At 36.5% G+C, this 21,545-nt stretch overlaps 1 protein-coding gene across 2 annotated transcripts; it reads left to right on the top strand.

Annotated features, from left to right (window-relative positions):
* The first annotated feature begins 916 nt into the window (after positions 1-916).
* Positions 917-20,778, top strand: LOC132149465 (LIM homeobox transcription factor 1-alpha-like). Of its 2 annotated transcripts, XM_059558729.1 has the most exons (9): positions 917-1,114; positions 4,163-4,248; positions 4,377-4,560; positions 16,315-16,547; positions 16,665-16,828; positions 16,910-16,987; positions 17,640-17,760; positions 17,848-18,003; positions 18,097-20,778. In XM_059558729.1, exons 1-9 carry the CDS (start codon positions 1,071-1,073, stop codon positions 18,246-18,248), a joined length of 1,218 nt encoding a protein of 405 aa, XP_059414712.1. In that variant the 5' UTR covers positions 917-1,070; the 3' UTR covers positions 18,249-20,778. The 2 variants fall into 2 exon arrangements, with proteins under 2 accessions (XP_059414712.1, XP_059414711.1); XM_059558728.1 differs by having other exon boundaries at positions 17,848-20,778.
* The last annotated feature ends 767 nt before the right edge of the window (positions 20,779-21,545 follow it).

The following is a 21,545-nucleotide window of genomic DNA, read 5'->3' as shown; positions in this document are numbered from 1 at the left end:
ATTATTTGTATTTCATATAAGCCTAACTTTAGCCTAGGGGTTCTCAACTCTGGCCCTCAAAGTCCACTGTCCTGCAGAGTTTAGTTCTAACTCTGATCAAATTCACCTGCCTGTGACTCTCAAGCAATCCTACAGAGCTTGTTCATGTGTATTTGATCAGGGTTGGAGCTAACTCTGCAGGAGAGTGCCTAATAATATGCATGGAGCCACGATTTGGCCACTAGATGGCAGACGCGATGCGCGTGGACATGGATGCGCGTTCCATTTGAGTTCATTAGAACCCTTTAGCTCTTAATTGAGCATAATAATTAGCCTATTTCAAAAATTACCTTAATGTCCATTTTTAGGCATAGTTTTGATAGCAGACCTGTATCAAGTAAGTATAGCTCTTGATACGGCTAAATTAGGCTACAGATTAATACTTCTGGCCAAGATTTTTGTGTTAAACATTTGTAATCTTTATTTACTCGTTTATATTATTTAAACTATATACAGACTACAAGTACAAATGACCCATTTGAGGATATACGCGCATTATCCTGAATGTTAGCTGATTTCAACCGCAACGTTACATTCACATCTTGAACATTCATTTGCGTGTAACTTATAGACCAATATTAGAATATAACGTTCAAAAATGTCTTTCATCTTAAATCTAATGATCTTTACCTGAAATCTGATATTATTATACATAGCCTATGATATAGCCTATGGAACTTGCCAATCTATTTGTTTATAACATCATATCATATCAGTCAGAAAATAAGTTTCTCTGAAGTAGATAGGGCTAGATACTCGGTGCCAGATTCAACAGAACAAATCTACGTTGTAAATTGAATTTTTTTTTCATCTTCTAGCACCCCTCCTTGATGTTTCCTTCCTTCAGCAGTCATTAATTGTGCGCGCGCAGCCCAAGTCTTCACTCCATCACATAAAGCGCGCGCCTGAACATCACACACATCACACACAGTCCGGCGATGTTTTTGCGCCACTGCGTGATTTTTGGACTATAACACTAAAGTTTGGCTTCTGGGGCACTGGTTCCCGTCCTCTTCTTCAAAGCTATTTTGATGTTACCGACAGAAATCTCAGGAGGAGTGTGTTTCAGCGCTAGGTAAGTTCACGGGACGCTTAAGCAGGTCTACAATCATCACATAAATGATAAGCTACCTCAACTTTTCTTAGTGAGTTTAAATAGAGACCTGCATGATAATTTCGCATGACTTTGATAACACTTTTACATTTGTAAACCTATAGTCTATATTGTCTAATCTACTATTTTAGGCTACATAAATACGAAGTTTTGCTGCGCTGGTGTTAATTTGTTTATACGCTACATTAATTTATTTGCATCTTACTTTTATGTCTTGAGTAGAACTAGCCTGTATATTATGAGTTCATCTGATAGGAAAAATTCAGAGTGTCAGAATAAAAAAAAAACTTTACAAAAATCTACACTTCTAATAAGGACGTCTTTTCAGTAAAGTGTGTAGGCTAATCATGCAGAAAAAATAAAATGTCAGATTTTTAAAAATGCATAACTCTGTACGGTAGGCTATAACGTTACTTGAGTGTATTACATCCACAGTTTAGTTTCTGTAGCCTAAGATTATAAATGAATTGGTTTCAAATAAAACATTAGGATCAAACTGATGTCTTAGAAAGCAACGCTATTTCACATATAGGCAAAACACTATATTGATATTGTTCATATTTAGGCTACGTTTGCACTTTATATCACGTCACAGAGCACTGATATTTCTTGTCACAGAGCATCTTCGAATATAAATTAACACTAAACTTTAATTTAAATAATGAAATGGACGCACTTTAAAATATAATATCATGAATTCATCTACGCATCCGTTTAGTGTCGGAAAGGAATGAGTGTTTATACTAGCTACGAATAAGGTGATTTTTTTATTTATTTTTTTCTGTCAAACATAGGCCTAGATCAGCAGCAATCATTAGAACATGTGCCAGTTATACGAGCACAGTTGGGCTATATAGCCTATTGTAGCCTACGAAAAAATTAACAGACAGAATTAAAATATATTTTTTGATCACATGTAGCCTACAATTCCGTAAAAATAAATAACTTGTAAAAATATATTAATAAAATGATCATATTTCCACGTCACCGCGAATATCACAGTGTGAATATTTCTCAGTGAGACTGAGAAATACTCGTTTTTTTAATAATCAAACTCATGCAATGAACTGCATTATTAATGAGGACAAAAATGAGACCCAGCGTGTGATTTCAGCTATGAGGGAAAAAAAATACTTCAAATTCAACTTTAAATTTCCAGGGAAAATGGGTTTTTCATAAGCAGAAATAAACGTAGTAGCCTAATAATAATAATCATTGACTAATAATTTAACCTCCAACAAAAATAAAAAATGCAACCTTAATATGCTAATAGCTAAGTCAAATCAAATAGCCTACAGAATTAAGATTTCCCTCTTTTTCCATAGTTTAGCAGTCATATCATATTACTTCAATGAGTGTAAATCACAAATAGCCTTTAGGTGAAAGATTAATTATAAATTACAATAATCAAAGCATTAATCACGACCGTCATCCCTTATTATTTCAAATGCAATAGGCTTCCTGATTTAAATCAGACGGCGACGGCGCTGGACAGGGAAATATTTGATGATTTTGTTTTTGCGTTGTTTCCTTTCGCCAAAAACCGAAGCCGCGCGCCTTACTAGCGGATAATTCACCTGCAAGAGCTCCTAAAACACAAGACTGAGCACAAAACATCTCCAGTCCTTCTCACACACATTCATTAAACACTTTCCCTTTTATATAGTGAGATAAAAATAAAAGTGTTTGTGTCTTAATTAAAACAGATAAAAGAGAAAGCATCTGAAGAATAGGCTACACTGTAAATAAATGTTACATTTACGATAAAACAAAATAAAAACTTGACATTTTTCCAAGCATTGCGAGATTACGTTTATATTTTAGCCTGTTGTCATTAAATCATATAATATCAGTAGACCTATATACAAACACACACACACACACACACACACATATATATATATATATATATATATATATATATATATATATATAAACCTTAGAATAACGATGACTTAAGTTCAACAAAACTGGCTTCTCGAGCATAAAGACACTGACACGAACACTAAGCACCTTAACTGTTACACGTGACTAAAATAATGCAGCAAACATGAATTAATCTACATGCAATACCATTAAAACACTCCTATACATAACCGATAACAAAATAGCTTTAATATTTAAATGAAGAATAAACAAATGTGATGCTTCAGGAAAGGAATTCTGGGCACGCCCCTTTTTCACCGTAAGTTACAAGCCAATTATAAAAACATAATTAAAGCATTATAAATGTCAACATTATAACTTAAAAGTATGTGGTAACACTTTACAATAAGGATCATTAGTTAACATAATTTAGTTAACAGGAACAACACTTCTTAGTTAACGTTTAATAAGACATTTACTAATTATTAACATTAGTAAAATCAAAAGTTGTGCTTGTTAACATTAGTTAATGCACTGTGAATTGACATGAACTAACAATGAATGACTGTATTTTCATTATCTAACATTAACAAAGATTAATAAATACTGTAATAAATATACTGTTAATTGTTTGTTCACGTTAGTTAATACATTAACTAACATAAACTATTGGAACCGTATTGTAAAGTGTTACCAAGTATATGTACCTTTTTAAAGTTAAATATAATATACATTGTATCTGCAAATTACAAAAAAACCTGCAAATCACAAAATCTTTCTTTTACAGTAAAATAACATGTTCTTTTTTAAAATATATTAGTAATTGTATATGGTAGGGTAACTTACGGTCAAAATTTTTTTACAGTAAAAACCATTTTTATTAAAACACATTAAAAACAAGCCCACACTGCAGCTGATTTTGGGTTTTTTCTAATGAAACTAATGATGCCCTGTTTTCTCACAGATTATGCTACAAATACATTCAGCATTTTTATTGTAACATTACATTAAAGTGTGCTTTTTACCCACATTACGTGTAAAATAATAATAAAATATGATAAAATTGAGCAATCACAAGCAGCTTACAATAATTGAATGCAGACTGATTGCTGTCTTTCTATGTACATCTTTGTTGTTTTTCAGTCAGCACTCCAAAGAAGGAAGAAACGGAATGAAAACAGAAGAAAACCAATCATGTCTTCAGCAGGCCCCCTCCACCACACCTTACGGTGAGACCCTTATTCTTCATTATTCTTTCCATATAAATATCAGTGCTGTAATGTGTGTGCCTCGAGTCCCTCATGGCACATTGGTGTGTGTCCTGTCAGCTGACACCTGTTCTGTTCTTCTCCACCAGAGCATGTGGGAGCAGGTGAGGTGTGTGCAGGGTGCGAGTCTCCCATCGCGGACCGCTTCCTCCTGCGCGTCAATGAACTGTCCTGGCATGAGACGTGTGTCAAGTGTGCAGTGTGTCGCAGCGCGCTGAGCGGGACCTGCTACTGTCGGGATCGCTTGCTGTACTGCAAGCATGATTACGAGAAGTAAGACAGTTCAGTGTGCAGTGTGTGCCTGTATACACTCCATCAAAGCCCTAGTATGGCAAAACATCCCATTTTCTGCATAGTTTAATGTGAAGAATACCAGAACACTCCCCTAATCTCTCTGCAAATGTGTCATGGGTTTGTTGATCTTCTGATCATGCTGTCATGCTGATGCTCTGTTCTGCAGATCTTTGGTTACACTTTATTCGAAGGCATTGCAATTGCAGCGTAATTACACAAATAAGTACTGAGTACATGCTTACTATAGATTTAGGGTAAGATTTAGGATTTGTTGCTATAAAAATTCTGTGATATAATTTTCTTTTTGGTTTCAGGTTTATTTACATCTGTATGAATCCAATCTGATTTAATATTCTGAAAGTTCTGTTTAAATGAACCCTATATGTTGCAGTCTGGTTCATATATTTGATTACATGTGCATTACATGTATTCCAAACAAAACCTCAGCGCATGCAGCGCTAACTCGAATGTAATTGTCACTTTTACCTTGTAAGAAATTAGGAACAAGGACATACACGCCAGAAGAGCTTTTTTAAGAAAATTTAAAATTCAATTTAAGTATATTTGTATAGCGTTTTTTTTTTTACGATACAATCATTGCAGAGCAACTTTACCGAAAATTACGTTTCTACAATATTTAGTAGTAACTTATCAGTGGTGGCTGTCAGTTTATGTGCACATGGCAGAAATTTTTGGAAAAATCAATACAAGGCGTAGTCAACCAGACGATGAACACAATTAACAGCAAGTATTATATGATGTAAACACACTTGTAGTCTGTAAGACATGAGTAAGCATAAGAGGTGACACCAAAGGTCCTTTTTTTTCCTGTGGTAAACAAAGTAGAAATTTGAAGAACCATTCATATGACTCGTGCGGTCTTTGGAATGACATGATGTGTAAACAATGACAGAATTGACATTTTTGGGAGAAGTTTCCCTTTAACTGCTGGTTCTCTGATGAATTGTTCTGTATCAGTTTGGGTCAGAGGGAGATTCCAAGAAACCATATTTTCCCAGTGACATCACCAGGAGTGCGGACAGTTGAAGGACGATTTTGTGGCCTGTTATCACTGTTGTGAGAAGTGTCAGACACCGTTGAGCAGTGTGGACACTCCCTATGTTGCTGACATCTGCAGGCCAACCAAAAGGAATAAGAAGGACAGGAGAGAATAAAAGAGGATAGAAAACTTAGCAGGAACAATTTCCAAAGTGAAGATAAAATAATTCTGTATGTGTTCCCGGAAAGATAGATCACCTGAGATCTAGGACTGTTTGAGGGTATGAAATTACCATACTAACTGCTTTTCTTCACACCGTTGAAGAAAAATGGGACCATAGATTTGATAATTGTTTTGCATGGGTGCTTGCAGCAAGGATGTCATAATGAGGGTAAAAGTGATCAACGATTACAAAAGAGATGGCTGTTCTGGGATCAGAGCACAGTGAAACTGCTGTCATTCCCTTGAGTTTGGTCAGTTTGTATTATTTGAATTAATTTATCATTTACAATACATTCAAGAAAGCCACATATTTTCACAGTATAGTGGAGATTCCTTTAGAGATTTAAATTTTTCTCAGTCTGTAAATAAAGAAATAAGAAAGGTATAAGCATTTCTGTTGCGCTTTGATGCTAATGTCTCGTTTGCAGATATTATTTGTGAATTTTCAGCCTGCGGCATGGTATGTGGTGTATTTGTGAAGGAGACTTGGCACACTCTTGAGTGGGTGACCTTGAGTGAATCCACAACAATATCTCCCTGTGTTCTCCGCTGTCTGTCCATCAGCACCCACCACTCCTGCCCCTTTACCAATGCTCCATCTACAGCAGGTGTGCGCTCCATTTCTGGGGTGCCAAGGAATCTTTTATGGTTAAAAAAAAGGAATTTGAGCAAAATATAATAAAAAAATACAATCTTGAGCTGGCATTCTACTTTACAAATATATTGTCAGGTTGCCTAGTTGCATTAAATTAGAAAATATAATTTAAATTATCTGAATAATTACAACATCAAAATTAATTAAAAAAATCAGATGAGGTACAAATAGCCACACTCTTAAAAATAAAGGTTCCAAAGTAAGTTTTTCACAGTGAACATTTTTAAAAAGAACATTATAATAATCTAAAGAGCCTTTTTCCACTATAAAGAACCTTTTGTGGAATGGAAAAAATCCCTTGGAAAAAATTGATGATTCCTTACAACGCTTATGATCCTGATGTTCCCGTCATCAGAAATCTGACTTCATTTACAGTTCAGTTTTCAATCATTCCAGCAACATCTACACACTTACTAAAACCAAACTCAAAGCCAAGCCCCTATTCATTAAACCCACAAACATTTGCTAACATCCCTGAAATGGACAAATTCTCCCCATCACTGTCTCCTGGCTGACTTCAACACACACAGCCATCAGATAACCACGCAGCCCAGCCTCGAGAAACCAGTCCCAGACCAATAAAAGCTCTCAGCCCCAGGGTACGGTGCCTGGATCCCTGGCAGAAAATTAGACTAGCGAGGGTCACAGAGACCTATCAGAGCAGATAAAGGGGAGCGGATATTTTAAGATGCGCCCAAGTTTAATAGATCACTCTGCGGGTGGGAAACAGAACGAAAACAGCCCCCAGTGTGTAAAGAGATGCCAGTGAAAAATCACGAATGAGAGCTCTTTAATATCTCACTTGTTTCTCCTAGACAGCAAATTAAGATTTTGGCGGACGTCTCATGCTTCTCAGACCCAATAATATCATGTGTCTCACTGTCTTTTAGTATTTTAGAAGAGGTCTTAAAAATGTCCTGAACAGTGCCTGGATTTTCCAAAATATCAAAGTCTACAATCAAAAGTCATTTTTTTCCATCATTCATTCCATTTCAATTCATCTTTGGGATTTTTATGAAAAACATTTGAAACAAAGTTGATACTCGAGAATATTTCGGATTTAATGTAGATTCAGATGAATTTCAAAATCCAGAATATTTTAATTCAGTTGAGCTCAGTCGACAGCATTTGTGGCATAATACTGATTAGTGTTCCTGTGGCTCAGTGGTAGAGCATTGCGTTAGCAGTGCAAAAGGTTGTGGGTTCTATTCCCAGGGAACATGTTAGGTAAAAAAATGTTAGCTTGAATGCACTGTAAGTCACTTTGGATAAAAGCATCTGCTAAATGCATACATTTTATTTTATTTAACACAAAAAAATAGTTTCCAGTTGTCCCTCCAACAGAAATTGGTGTTACATTAAGGGAAGTGTATGGGGGAAATTAATAAATGTTCAAACATTCGCTGTTTCAGATTACACAATATGCTTATTAACATGATTTTAGTATGAAAATCATATTACTTACTGGCATTTTCTGTGTAAAGCTACATTTCCAATTTTGATGCCCTGACAGTGTAACCCTAAAACAATAACAAAAACAGCTTTAACAGTGATTTAACAGAATTATCGAAGTCCATTTTGTAAATTATAACTATAATTATAAAATGTTACTTTTATTCACTCGTCACCTTTTCCAGGTCCAAATGACCCATTAGATTCCCAAATTAACTAACAAACACTGATATGCACTCATTAAAAAACCTCGATCATAACCTCTATCTTAGTTGGCCAGTGATTCATCTTTTCTGAAAAGCTTAAAGATGTGCTATAAATAAAAAATGCTCATAAACAGCTGTTCAGATTGTTTTCTCACTAGAGGTTTGGACCCGAAAACAGTATTTGATGCATCACAACTTAACAAGCGGATTGTAAGTGTCTCAACATATACGTTTATGTTTACTTTTTTTAAAAGTACAGAAAGGACGAATTACTTTTTGCCATTATGTGGACCGAGTTTCATTTTTTATCAAACACAAAATATTCCTTTAAATGCAATCTCATTTAGATTTCCTGTACTCTGTAAAACCAGCCTCTAAATAATAAATGTTTTCGATGTAAGTCAGTAACACCGTTCTACTGAAATCTTCAGTCGGAGTCATTATTATGAGCACTTCGGTTCATGGTTACCAAAATCTTCACCTTTCTTTTGCTCGGTGTCTCTTCCTCCCGTGCATCTCTCCTCTAGCTCGTCCATCACTGTCTGATATCTAATAATATTTCTGTTCCAAACTTCATTTCCTGCTTGTTGAGATTTATAGCCGTGATGACACCAATCAGTTTATCTCTCCGTTTATCCCACATTTTCGCTTAATCATCTCTGCTCGCTGTCTCTTTGTGTCTGTGGGAACGGGGAGGGGGTGGAGGGGTCTTGATTGGGAACGCTGCTAATTATGTTCTTAGACATGACTACAAGCTGTGCTGTGGTTAGAGAGTTGTTGTACTGTCAGACAGGAATATGACACATGGGCTCTGGTGAACCTCGGATTCTTTACAGAGTCAGTAGTGTTTGGTAAAGCCATTAGTTTTATCATTCATGCTGTTCTTCAATTGTGGCATATATGATCAAGCACAATGCAATAAAGCAACAATGGATCAAAGCTATCTCTTTAATGTACATCTGGGGTTTTGTTCAAACTGCTCCTGAGCAGCAGGACTTTTTGTTGGTCGGTTTGTTCTATTCAATGCTGTGCTGTGCACCATTTGAGGTCATAAAGAATTTTTTTGTTGAAATGTATTCAGCAATATCGCATTACATTTATTAAAATGACAGTAAAGACGTTTATAATGTTACAAAAGATTTCAGAATAAGTTAAAATAAATACTGTTCTTTTGAAAATGTCAATTCATCAAAAAACCTGAACAAATAGAAAAGTAGTAAAACGTTGATAATAATACATGTTTCTTAAGCCTCAAATCAGTATATTACAATTATTTCTGAAGGATCATGTGGCAGTGAAGTCTGAAGTCATGATGCTGAAAATTCAGCTTTGCATCACAGGAATAAATTACATTTGAAAATATATTTAAATGAAGAACAGTTATTTTAAATGTTAATAATATTTCACAATATTACTGATTTACTGTATTTATGATCAAATAAATGCAGCCTTTGTGAGCATAAGAGACTACTTTCAAAAACATGAACAAATCTCAACAACCCCAAAGTTTTGAATATGTAATGTATATTACTTTTCTGAGCAGTCAGATTCACAGTGTTCACCTCTCTGATTTTAAAATGAACAAAAAGGAACAAGAGTCAGATTTAGCAATAAACAACTAGGAACTAGCTAGAACACTCTAGCAACCACTTAGAACACCTTAGCAACTGCATCACAACTCCATGGCAACCAGCCACAACACTCTAGCATCATGGTGGTGAGCCACTCCTTCTATATGTCAAATTTCAGCTTCTAGTTTGAGATCAGTGCTAATGAACCACCACAGACATACACTCTTAACAATAAAAGTTCTTTATTGGCATCAATAGCTCCATTAAGAATATGTTTTCTTTAAGAACTTTTCATTTAAAGGATCGTGTGTGGCATCACTGCAAATAAGCCCTTTTGGAGACTTCATTTTTGAGAGTGTATTTTTTAGCTTTAAACAAATGTCACCCTGGACAACAAAACCAGTCATAAGGGTCAAAAAAAAAAACTTTTCACTGATGTACGGTTTGTTAGGATAGGACAATATTTGGCTGAAATACAACTATTTGAAAATATCTGGAGGGTGCAAAAAAAGAAGAAAAAAAAGATCACAAATGACCTTGTGTGTGTAGTCCTGTTGGTGAATATGTTTACATGGTACTTCAGATGAGGGCTTAAACACATTGTGGTAGCTCAAGCTAGTGGGCTTATTAGTAATTTTTCATGCCCAAATTACTGCTTTTGGAAAAAAAAAATCTTTTTTTTAATTTTTTCACAAAAATAAAGGTTCCAAAAGAGGGTTTTCGCAGCAAAGCGAACCATTTTGGGTTCCACAAAGAACCTTTCAGTGAACAGTTCTTCAAAGAACCACTTGTTTCTTAGTATGAAGAACTTTTTAATAATCAAAGAACCTTTTTCCACTATAAAGAATCAGTTGTGGAATGGAAAGATTCCATGGATGTTGAAGGTTCTTCATGGAAGCATGGATGCCAGTAAAGAACCTTTATTTTTCAGAGTGTCCCTATCAGACTTTTAAGGCAAGGACAGAGGGAGAGAAGAGCAGACAGTGAAGGAGAGCTCATGGGATGTCAGAAGGCCATGGAGGTGACAAACAGAGGTGGAGAGAGGAAGATGACAGAGGAAGAGCTCGAGGTGTCTCCTCTTGTGATATTGCTACTGTTTTTGCATAATGTGTGATGAGTCTCCATCACCTCGCCTACCGCACAACAATTTCATTACAGACAGCTAATAAATGTTTCATGGCAGAACAAGCTGCTCGCCTTGGCTTTATTAAATCTGAGATAATAAAAGAAGAACGGCAAAAAATGAAAGCGGGGGGGGGGGAGATAGGAAGAATGCCATAGATATCCTCAAACAGGGCTGCCGTATCTTCTGTTTCTGGGGCAACGAATCCCCCGTCCCCCCTCTACGCGTCTTCTTTTTTTTTCCGCACTGCCACAGAGAGACAGGAAATGAGAATCTGGCTGACAGGATATTGCGTTCTGGTGGCCTGGGGATTAGCTGTTTTATCTAAACACACTCACAGACTCACTCTCACCTCACACAACTCAACACATCGATCCTGTCGGTGCCCTGAACCCTTGAGTATCGCACACACACACGAGGGATACAGGAAACTGACTTGTGATTGTAACGTATGGACAGGTTATGCTGTCAGTCAGGGAATGTATCACAATAAGTACGTCAGCACACCAATAGTGCCATATTCGTCACCAAAAATAGTGTGAAATTCTCTGGATATTATGACACACTTCATATTCTACAACATATTGACTGTCGGAATCAGGATTTCCTACAAACCTTTGCTCTGTGGCTAGTGAATTACAAAGAATTTACAAGAATTTTGTAGTATTTTGAAGAATGAGACATCAGTGGAAATGTGTCGAAGGCATAGTTTCCCAAAAATGGTCACAATTTCCCTGATGCCATTTCAAAGCTGTACCTCTTTGTTCTGTGGAACAAAAAAGTTAATATTTTGAAAAATGTCTCAACGTTTCTTCATCCATACAATGGAACACATTGGGGTGTAATATTGTGTTGGACAAAAATAGTTTAAAATTTTTTCTAAATAGCATAGAAGGAAAAATGTGACACAGGTTTGGAACAACATTAAGGTGAGAATAAATAATGACAATATATTCATTTTTGGGTAACAAAAAGTTGGTCATATGTAGTTCCCTTCTCTACATCCAGAATGTTTTGTCCATTACAGACTCAAAAACAGCATGAACATCTATTTCTCTATTGGTGCTAATCCAGAACAAAAAAACAGTTAGTAAGCATATGAGGAATTTTAGTGATAAGTAAATCATTTCATTATGAAAGGTATGTCTGTATCTCTTCACAATTAGATCCCTTCAGTTAACACTAGTTAATGCATTTACTAACATCAACAATGAACAATATATTTGCTACAGTATTTATAAATCTGGTTATGTAAGTTAATAGAAATACTCAGTTCATAGCTTTATTAAATAATATTAACAGATACATGTTGAAATAAATAATTTGTATTCATTGTTAGTTCAAATTAACTAATCTTAAAAACTTATCGTAAATTGTAAATCTTTACTGGTATTTTTTCACCAATGATTTTTACATGATCATCTACAAATATTTAGCCTCATTAATACACTAAGGCATCATAAGAAATGTCATTTTAACTTTATTGCCACCTTGATAGGCAGTACGCTTTCTAATAAGCCTGTTGAAGTGTTTTTCAAATGACTAATAAGCCATAATTGCATTTGAATTCAGCTAAGAGTGCTTTAGAGCGTACAATGACACTATTTGTTGTTTTATTAGCCTAGCATAAAGGCAAAAGTTATAATGTGTCTCAGTGCAATCAAAACATAATTAGACAATTAAAATCTGCATGCCATTAGTCAATTGTTACTTCTTGTGCATAGCAGTGTTTGCATGCTAAGTTCAAAAAGGCAGAATTTTTGAGCAAGCATGTACTGAAGTGTGCGTCTGTGACATGATTGGGCAGAATAATATGTGTCAGTACTGAACGGTTTAGCTGCTCACCTGTGCTTTCTCTTTTGTGTACGAGTGGTCTGATGTGTACATTTTTATCAGCTACCTGTTGGTTTTCTCATATTTCATCATTGTGAATATTGGCGTGCCGGGGAGGGAGGGAGGGTGGCAGGAGTGGGTTGTGGGGAATGCTGGGAGATTTTAATAACGCAGAAGCAGTGCAGTGAGATTTAATAAAAGAAGATGATGTGATTACTGAACCCTGGCTCTGAGCCACCTTCCCTCACAGCAATATCCGCTCTCTTTCTTTCTCTCTCGCTCACACACACACACACACACACACGCGCGCGCGCGCGCGCACGCACAGCACCAACCCTTGCAATCATGTGTACATGTATGATTTACATACTGCCTCCATATATAGATATATATATATATATATACAAAGATGCACCAAAGTCTGCAAGATAAACCTCACAACTATGACAGTAAGTGTCTGATTATTTAAAATGATGTGTTCATGTATGTATTAGGCCCCCACACTATGATTTAGCTATAGATTCATGTAAAACTTTATTGAATTAGGTCATGAACACAGTTTGTACATACATAGCACCTGATTTCCTTCCCGCACCCATCATTTCTTTCCCCCGTGGTAGTTTTATCCTCAGTTAACTCAGATTTTTTCTGTGTATGTTAAAGTAGAAAATGTGGTGTTATTTCTGTAACCACGTTTAATGTTTTTTTTCTTTTGGTGCAACATTTTCTCTCATTTTAAGGTTTGTGGGTGTCTGTCATGACTCAGTACCATAGGTCACATTTCACCTCAAAATCAAAAAGAAATTATATTTTGTTTAAAGAAAATGGAGCCTACTTTATGACCAATAAGACGTTTTTACATTGTGATAATATTTTCTTGATAATTAAATATATCTAACCCCAAATTCTCATTACTGTACTCAAAAAACAAACAATGTTTTTTGAAGTTGTAAACAAAAAGATTATTGCTGTGTATTTTACTGGAAAATACAATTTTGGTCTTTCTACTTCAGAATTTCACATTTAATTTAGCGCTGTTTCTTCATAAATGTTTTATGAAATTCTGGAATGAAAATGGTTTCAAAGCCGATTTTTTTCTCCGGTGTATCAATTTTCATTTATTTGTATCTTTTTTATTCCAATATAACGGTGATTTATAACTCTTTATTTATAACTTTTTTTTTGCATTATTTTACTAAGAATTGGTAGAAATTACTTTACTAATGACTAAATAGTAACTATACAAATTATGTCATAAAGCCAAAAAATAGACTTCATTGTTTTTAAGAAAATGTTAATTTTTCACTGATTTCTTTTGGTTTAGAGGGGAAATATGATGGGTTTCATGAGATTTACTCTCAGAGTTGCTGTATGAGTTTTTAGAGTTGGTCTTCTTTGATCTGGGTGTAGTAAGTGGTGATTTGGGTAATTTGGCATTTTTGGCAGATGGATTGAGACAGATTAGCCATAGCAGCTGCGTTTCGGACAGGATCATCACATCCGTGCAGATTAGAGGCTATAATGTGTGGACCTGGCTGCCTCTCACTTCAGCAGATTTCTGATATGACACCTTCATCTCCTGCACTCGGAGCTCCTCAACACACACACACACACACACACACACCAGAACTCCCGCCATCCGTCTCTGCAACTGTCATGAAGTCTGCGTTATCCATCAAACATGCATTTCATCTGTTCCTCACCTCCAAAATGTTCTTTGTTCATCTTATCATGTGTGACTGCATCTATCCTTTTATTTGCCACCTATATATGTGCGCTTTATTTTATTAGTGGTCACTAATGCATGTATCCCTATAATTATTGCTTATATTTATATAGTGTTAGGGATCCCTTAAGCACAAGTTTTAGGAATAGTTCTTGTCAGAATTGTCATCTTGGTTGAATTATTACTTTAAATAATACCTTGTCCTGCACTGTGATAGAATGATATGTTAAATTGAGCGGCTTTTGATGATTTTCACCTGGTTAGAGAAAAAAAAAATGCAATGAAGGAGGGTCCAGCAAGCGACCACCTAGCAATTACCCAGAACACCCTATACCACATAAAAACACACTCACAACAGTCTAAAATCACAGCAATGCCACATTTGAAATCTACCTTCTTTTTTTGTCTGGTTCAGGTGTTTGACAGACACTGGTTTATGTCACAATTTGGGTGAATGGTGACTGTTGCTTTGGCTTAATGAACTGTGCAGAAGGATTAGACTGTCATCGACAACACATGAGCGTCTACAGGTTCATCTGTGGGTACCTGTCAATATTTATGAGAGTACATAAGCACGGCCGTATAAAGGTGCTAGTAAGTGTATGTGTGTGAGAGAGAGTATGGTGTGTTTATTCGAGTGTGTGAAAAAGAGAGAGGAGAGATTAACCCCATGCTATCCTCAATCCCTGGTTATGAGTTTACAGCGTCTGTCTGGGCATCGCACTGTTTAAACAACAATCTAATTAATCCTGTCTTTATTAGTTTCACGGAGCTGGGGAGGGAGGCTGGGAGCGAGAGAGGGAGTACAGGGAATTCTGGCAGAAAATATCATGCAGTGAGGGAGGGGAGAGAGAGGAGGAAAAAATGAGGGGTTTGGTGGGGATTGAAAAGCGAAAGGGCCTTTAAGACAAATTATGTTGCTGATGATCCACGCAGAAGGAAAACACAGTTTAAAGAGGCATTTCTCATTGTTTGTAGTAGGACTTTTTAATACATTTGCTCACTTTTACCCCGTACATCCCTGTATTTGTTAATCGTTTTGGAAAAGTATTAAGTTTATAAACATTTACCATAGCCCACAGTGCCAGCAACACCGAGGTCACAGGTTCAATTCCCAGGAGACACACAAATGTATAAAATGTACAGCTTAAATGCAGAGTGTAATAAATGTTAATAAAATCTACCCTCTAAAACAGTGGTTCCCAACCACGTTCCTGGAGGCCCCCCAACACTGCATGTTTTCCATGTCATGTTCCAGTTCATACTCAAGGAGGGAAAAAAAATGTATATGACCAAAAAGTGGCATCTTGTTAAAATTATATCTGACTGCTTGCATAAAATGCATATAAATTGCTACTCAATATCTGTCAATAACTTGTTTATATTTATATGCTTTTATGGTGAAAGCTTGGTAGTTCTTATTTTCATAGAATGCAGTGCAATACAATGATGGTTGAGAGATGAATAAATAAACATTCCTCAAAAGCCTGATGCATCAAATTTCATATATATATTCATATATATATATTTCTTTATTATTATTATTATTATTATTATATATGGATAAGTAATTAAACCTACATTGGTTCAATCCATTAAATGTTAATTTAGAAATATTACCAACAATACAAAAGTTATATTTTTACTTTATGAAAATCACTAAAGATCTGAAGGTGGATGTTTTCAGAATTAAACTACTTGCTAAAAAATAATAAACTATCAATCAGACAAGATAAGTAAAAAAAAGGAAAATGTGACCTTAGAAATGTGTGTATCAAATGTAATATAATAGGCTTTAAGGGGTTAAATGATATATTTTCGCTTAGTTGCTTGTGTGACATTTATAGTCCAATGTCAAATATTGCCACCCAGTGTCACAGACAAAACATTGCATAGAGTGAATGTTCAGAAACATATCAATAACGTGTGCCCATGTGTGTGTCAGGATGTTTGTGCGGAAGTGCAGTGCCTGTCTGCAGGCGATCGGCCGCTCGGAGCTCATCATGCGTGTGCTGGGACAGGTGTACCACCTGGGCTGCTTCAGCTGCTGCGAGTGTGAGCGCCGGCTGCAGAGAGGTGATGAGTTTGTGCTAAAGGAGGGACAGCTGCTCTGCCGGGGAGACTATGAGAAAGAGAGAGAGATGCTGGCTGCCATCAGCCCGGCCCCTACCGAGTCAGGTAACCTCAGTGACCTCGCTCTATCGTTGAAGGTTGTGTATAATTAAAGGAGAATAGATGTTAACATAGCCCAGAAATGACACTCTTCACTTTTAATGCTCAGTTTCTGCTTTGCAGTAAAGAGTGAGGATGAGGATGGTGGTGGTGTCTCTGTTGGTGGGAAGGCTGGGGATGATGGGAAGGAGCACAAGAGATCCAAGAGACCACGTACCATCCTGACCACACAACAGCGGCGCGCCTTCAAGGCTTCCTTTGAGGTGTCTTCCAAACCCTGCCGAAAGGTCAGCAGTCCCAGGCCACTCGTGTGCATTAAATGTGGAAACAGCACTTGTGTACATCTCATGCATATACTTTTGTTGCAGGTCAGAGAAACTCTTGCAGCTGAGACTGGACTGACGGTGAGAGTCGTGCAGGTGTGGTTCCAAAACCAGAGAGCAAAGGTAGGCTGGCGTCAGGTTTTGGCAGAATATAGAATACCCAAGACATGTCACTCGTATAGTTTTGAACGGGGAAAAATGCAACGCTCAATATGGCCACTCAATCGCAGGAAGCCCCAGCTTCTGAATGAAAGAGCCAATCACTAATCGGTAAAGTCATCGCGTCACTGTAGCTGCCGTTAGAAGCCTCTCTGTTGCTATAGAAAGGACTTTAGGTTTTGGTAAATTCTGAAAACATTCCTGTACGAAGCACCGTTTTGCTTCATTATGATTCATCCAGAGAAAAGCAAAAATAGCAAATTGATCCTTGTTCAATCACTAAATGAGATTTCAGTGTTTGTTATTTCTGAGGCTGAGAACATGGCTTAAGAGAAGTAGAATTGAACTGAAAATCTAAGAACTTCATGTAAATGTAGATTTTTGACAACAACAAAAAAAGAAAATACTTGTCAATTGCATGTTTTGAATGTTGGCTTGGCAAAGCCTTCTTTGAAAGTTTTGGGGAAATAGTTTAAAGGTTTATAGGCCTAATGAGCTGATGGACTGATGGATGGATACTTTCAGAAAGACAGACAGATAGATGTTTAACTACTAGTTGGGAATGTTGTTCCAGGACCAGGGGATGTCAATGGACTGTTGTTTTTTGTGAGTTCAGATAAAGAAGATCGCTCGCAGACAACAGCAGCAGCAGCAGCAGCAGCAAGAACAGGAGCAGATGGGCGGGACCAGGAGGGGTCCAAGCAGGGGGGGGCGCCAGAGTAACGATGACAGCGAGGGTAAGACACGGACACACGGTGGAGTGGACAGATAACTGTGTGAAATGGCTTGATGAAAGGTGTGAACCGGGCTCTGTCTCTCCATAGATGGCTCCAGCAGTCATGGACTGGACGGACTGCTCTCATATTCCTCTCTGCCACGCCAACAACTGCTGGCTTTGGATCCCAACATATACGGTAGTGAGCAGTTCCGACACGGGCTCACGCCACCACAGCTAGGCCCCGAGCAGATGCACTCCTATGGTGAGGATATCTCACTGCACCAACTTCAGCATTGGTTATTTTTTGCAGTTAACCGAAATGTTTGTTTGCATTTGAAAACTGACTTCATTTCAGACTCGGTTTTCCATGACTTGGACAGCGATGGAAGCCTCAGTCATCTCGGAGACTGTCTCTTGTCGACTGCTGACGGTGGAGTTCTGGCAGGACGGATAGGAAACCCCATTGATCGCCTCTACTCCATGCAAAACTCCTACTTTACCTCATGACCCTGGTTCCAAGTGCTCCTCCACCGCTGCAGGGGGCCACACAGAGATTGAGTCTCACTGCAGGCGTCTTTCATCATCAAAACTAATTGAATCCCTCAATCGTATCTTAGTCGTGCCAGTAAAGCCCTAACCTACCAAACCAAGACAGGATCACACCCTGAAAATTCTATTTAACACTTGCAAAAAAGGCGGGTGTTAACAAGTAGCTAAATGGGACAACTGGGTCCAAATAGTTGCTTTAATAACCTCATTGAGTTAATCGCCAACTCAAACTTTTAGGGAATTTTTTTTTTTTTTCATAAAAAGTGTGTTCATTTGTGAAGATTATCATTATGAACAACGTGTATGATTCATAAACTTTTGTTGATCACGAAGCTTATTTTCTGCAATTAAGAAAATGGTATTGTTTTTTTTTAAGGAACCAGGGTGATGCAAACTTCTGGATTTCCCTGCAAATCATCACTGCAGCTCTGGGACAGAGGTTCTGTCCACTGTGGTTGTGAACACCACTACAAATGGCTGTCCCCTCAGATAGAAGGATAAATGGGTGATTTCATACACAGCCCAAGTCAGTTTCACAAGTCATATCACTCTCTCCTTTGCCTTGCCATCTTTATGTCTGTCTTTGAATAGGAATCAGCTTTTGTTTAAACCTAACATGAAAACCAAAAGATTCTAGCATGGTGCGAAAAGTCAAATGTACATTAATATTTATTGTAAAGAAACAAAGTTTATTAAAGGTGCACTCAGTTTTTGTATGTTGAGCTGACCAATATAGCAGATGCTTTGGACTTACGCTGACACCTACTGGTGTGGATGTAGCATCACTCAAACACAAAAGCAAGGTTGTTATAGTAAATTAAAACTAAAGCATAAAAAAAAGGTTTTCATTACTTTAAATAAATACATGTTTATTGGATTTTATTTTAATGTTTTTTATCCTCCATGTAGTTGCCAAGCCAACATTTCTCATTTTCATTTAGTTTAACTTGATGTACTAAAATAGCTAAAACAAATTAAAGTTAATTATATAGACATAAACTAATAAAAATGGGGGGGGGGGGGGCGCACACAACTAAATTACTACAACTTTAACTAAAATGAAAGATACAAATTTTAAAATAGCTTTTATGAGTCTTTATTTCATGTTGATGTATATTAGTACATAATATTTTTCGAAAGCACTATTGTTTTTTTCTTATGTGTAAATCTTTAAATTAGGAAAAAAAAAAACACACGAGTGCACCTTTAACACAAATTAAACTTAATTTTTTCTTTTCACAAATCAAGAATAATAACAGCTAGTGCAGTATTTCCTTTGAATACATTTAATTTGGTAGGTTTTTAACTATTGTCAGTTTCTCAGACAGGGTCTTAGTGTTTTTTGTCTTCAAGCCGCCTTAACTGTGCTTTACGCAATTTAAGAGACAAAATATTCAACAGAAAATAAGACGACAAAATAATGAAACTTCAAAGCTGAAGTAGATCCCTCAAAGAAAATATTAGTGAGGGAGTCTTGGCAGGGTTCAAGGAGCGAAGGAGTCACACATACCACAGTGGCTCAGTCAACACTACCAAAACTCACAGACTATTAAATCCAAGCTAGATTCGACAAGTATGGAAATTATAATGCCATTTAATATTTCATAACAACATTTTTTTATTCTTATTTCAGGTTTTGGACACAGGGTATATTTCCTCTGATAAAAAGTGAGACTATTTTTCTGCAGCAGCATTGCTCCGCATTGACTGAAGGTTTTAGATGATTAGGGGGTAAAATGTAGCAATGCGCTCTAATCTCCAAACTGAGACGACTCTATGATGAGGAAATAATCAGGGTTGTTGCTGTTACAGGGTTAGTTAGCCTTTCAGTTACAGGGTTGATAAAAAATATGACATCTATCGCTTTAGTACTGACAAGAAAAATAGCACAAATTATTAAAAATCCCCCCCTTAAATGTTACAGGACGTGTACACTTGGCAACATGTTGCTAATTGTGCTTTATTGTAATATACTGAATGTGTTGGTCACATGACTATTGTTGTAATTAGCATTATCGTTACACGTGTAGTTATTTACTTCACTTCTTTTAACTTATGTTCTTGTTGACTATTTTTAACAGCAACAATAGCATTGGAATATTTATGTTGCAGCATGAGACACTGTATATGTGAAATGTATTATTTATATTGAAGAACATACAGCAGACTTGCATCAACACCACCTGCTGATGAAAACCTTCAGAATCCTGACAAACTGAAATAGAAGTAGTTTTTAGTACACTGGACATGAGTTGCTGGTAAATCAAGTGTGCAGCTGACGGCTCACATATTCATGAAGCGTTTCGTGATACTGGTCTGTTTCATTTAGTGTGGTGTAATATTTCTTTAAAGGACTGTGGTGATGACAGCTGTTGAAGGGGAGATGAATGGGACGTCTTTCTGTTTCCTTTAGTGTGATCACTTCCAGTGAATGTGTTTTTGGTGTAATGTGTTCTTGGTTTTCAAATATAACTTGTCATTTCAAACATTGACGGTTGGCTGTGTGATTTATGGCTCATGATAAGTATGCGATTCTGGTAAAAGAGTTACATTTTGTTCCACTTTTGATAAATGGACCAAATGAAAGGTCTGTTTAGCTCAGTGGTCAAAGGTTCAAAACCCGTGTCCTCCCTCCCGTTTACCCAGCAGGCAAAGCAGTCCTAATCTAATGCCTCCCTACACTCTTTTGTTCCCGGACGCAGGGAAGCGGTGGATATCTGAGGGGGAGATATTACATGCCTGCATTCTTTGGTTTAATATTATACAGTGACGCCTAGGTAAGGAGAAAAACATTAAAAAGGGACTAACAGAAGAAAAACCCTCATTATAAATTACATTAACCTGCATATTATAGATTTTTACATGTTAAATGACAAGCATCCCAAACACATAACAACTAAAAACAAACATATTACAGACAATTATGTTTCCATTGCACTGAAGGCAATTAATATAGATCTAAAAATTTCAGGGACATGTAAAGCTATTTTATATATAAAATAAATAAATAAAATTAATAGATAAAATTACATTTTAAAACAACATGTTTATCTAAAATTTATTATATAATTGATCCTAGCTAATATTAATTTTAATTATTAGTATTAATATAAATTAATATAATGATAATATTTAGAATGCTGATTTAAGTAAAGTTTCTTTTTTTATTCTCATTCAAAAACAATTTCATATCTCTGAGTCCACCGCGGGTAGATTCTCACAGTAGAATTGAATATTAGTTCATGAAAAGAAAAA

Source organism: Carassius carassius, chromosome 9 (assembly GCF_963082965.1).
Source record: "Carassius carassius chromosome 9, fCarCar2.1, whole genome shotgun sequence".
NCBI classification, from domain to species: domain Eukaryota; kingdom Metazoa; phylum Chordata; class Actinopteri; order Cypriniformes; family Cyprinidae; genus Carassius; species Carassius carassius.
This window is presented reverse-complemented; position numbering and strand designations above follow the sequence as displayed.

Bases quoted from the DNA above. Each gene is read 5' to 3' on its own strand.
- LOC132149465 (XM_059558728.1), top strand. From the start codon at position 1,071: ATGTTACCGACAGAAATCTCAGGAGGAGTGTGTTTCAGCGCTAG. The intron at 16,829-16,909 runs GTCAGCAGTCCC...CTTTTGTTGCAG, and splicing joins CTTCCAAACCCTGCCGAAAG to GTCAGAGAAACTCTTGCAGC. The intron at 17,761-17,847 runs GTAAGACACGGA...GTCTCTCCATAG, and splicing joins GAGTAACGATGACAGCGAGG to ATGGCTCCAGCAGTCATGGA.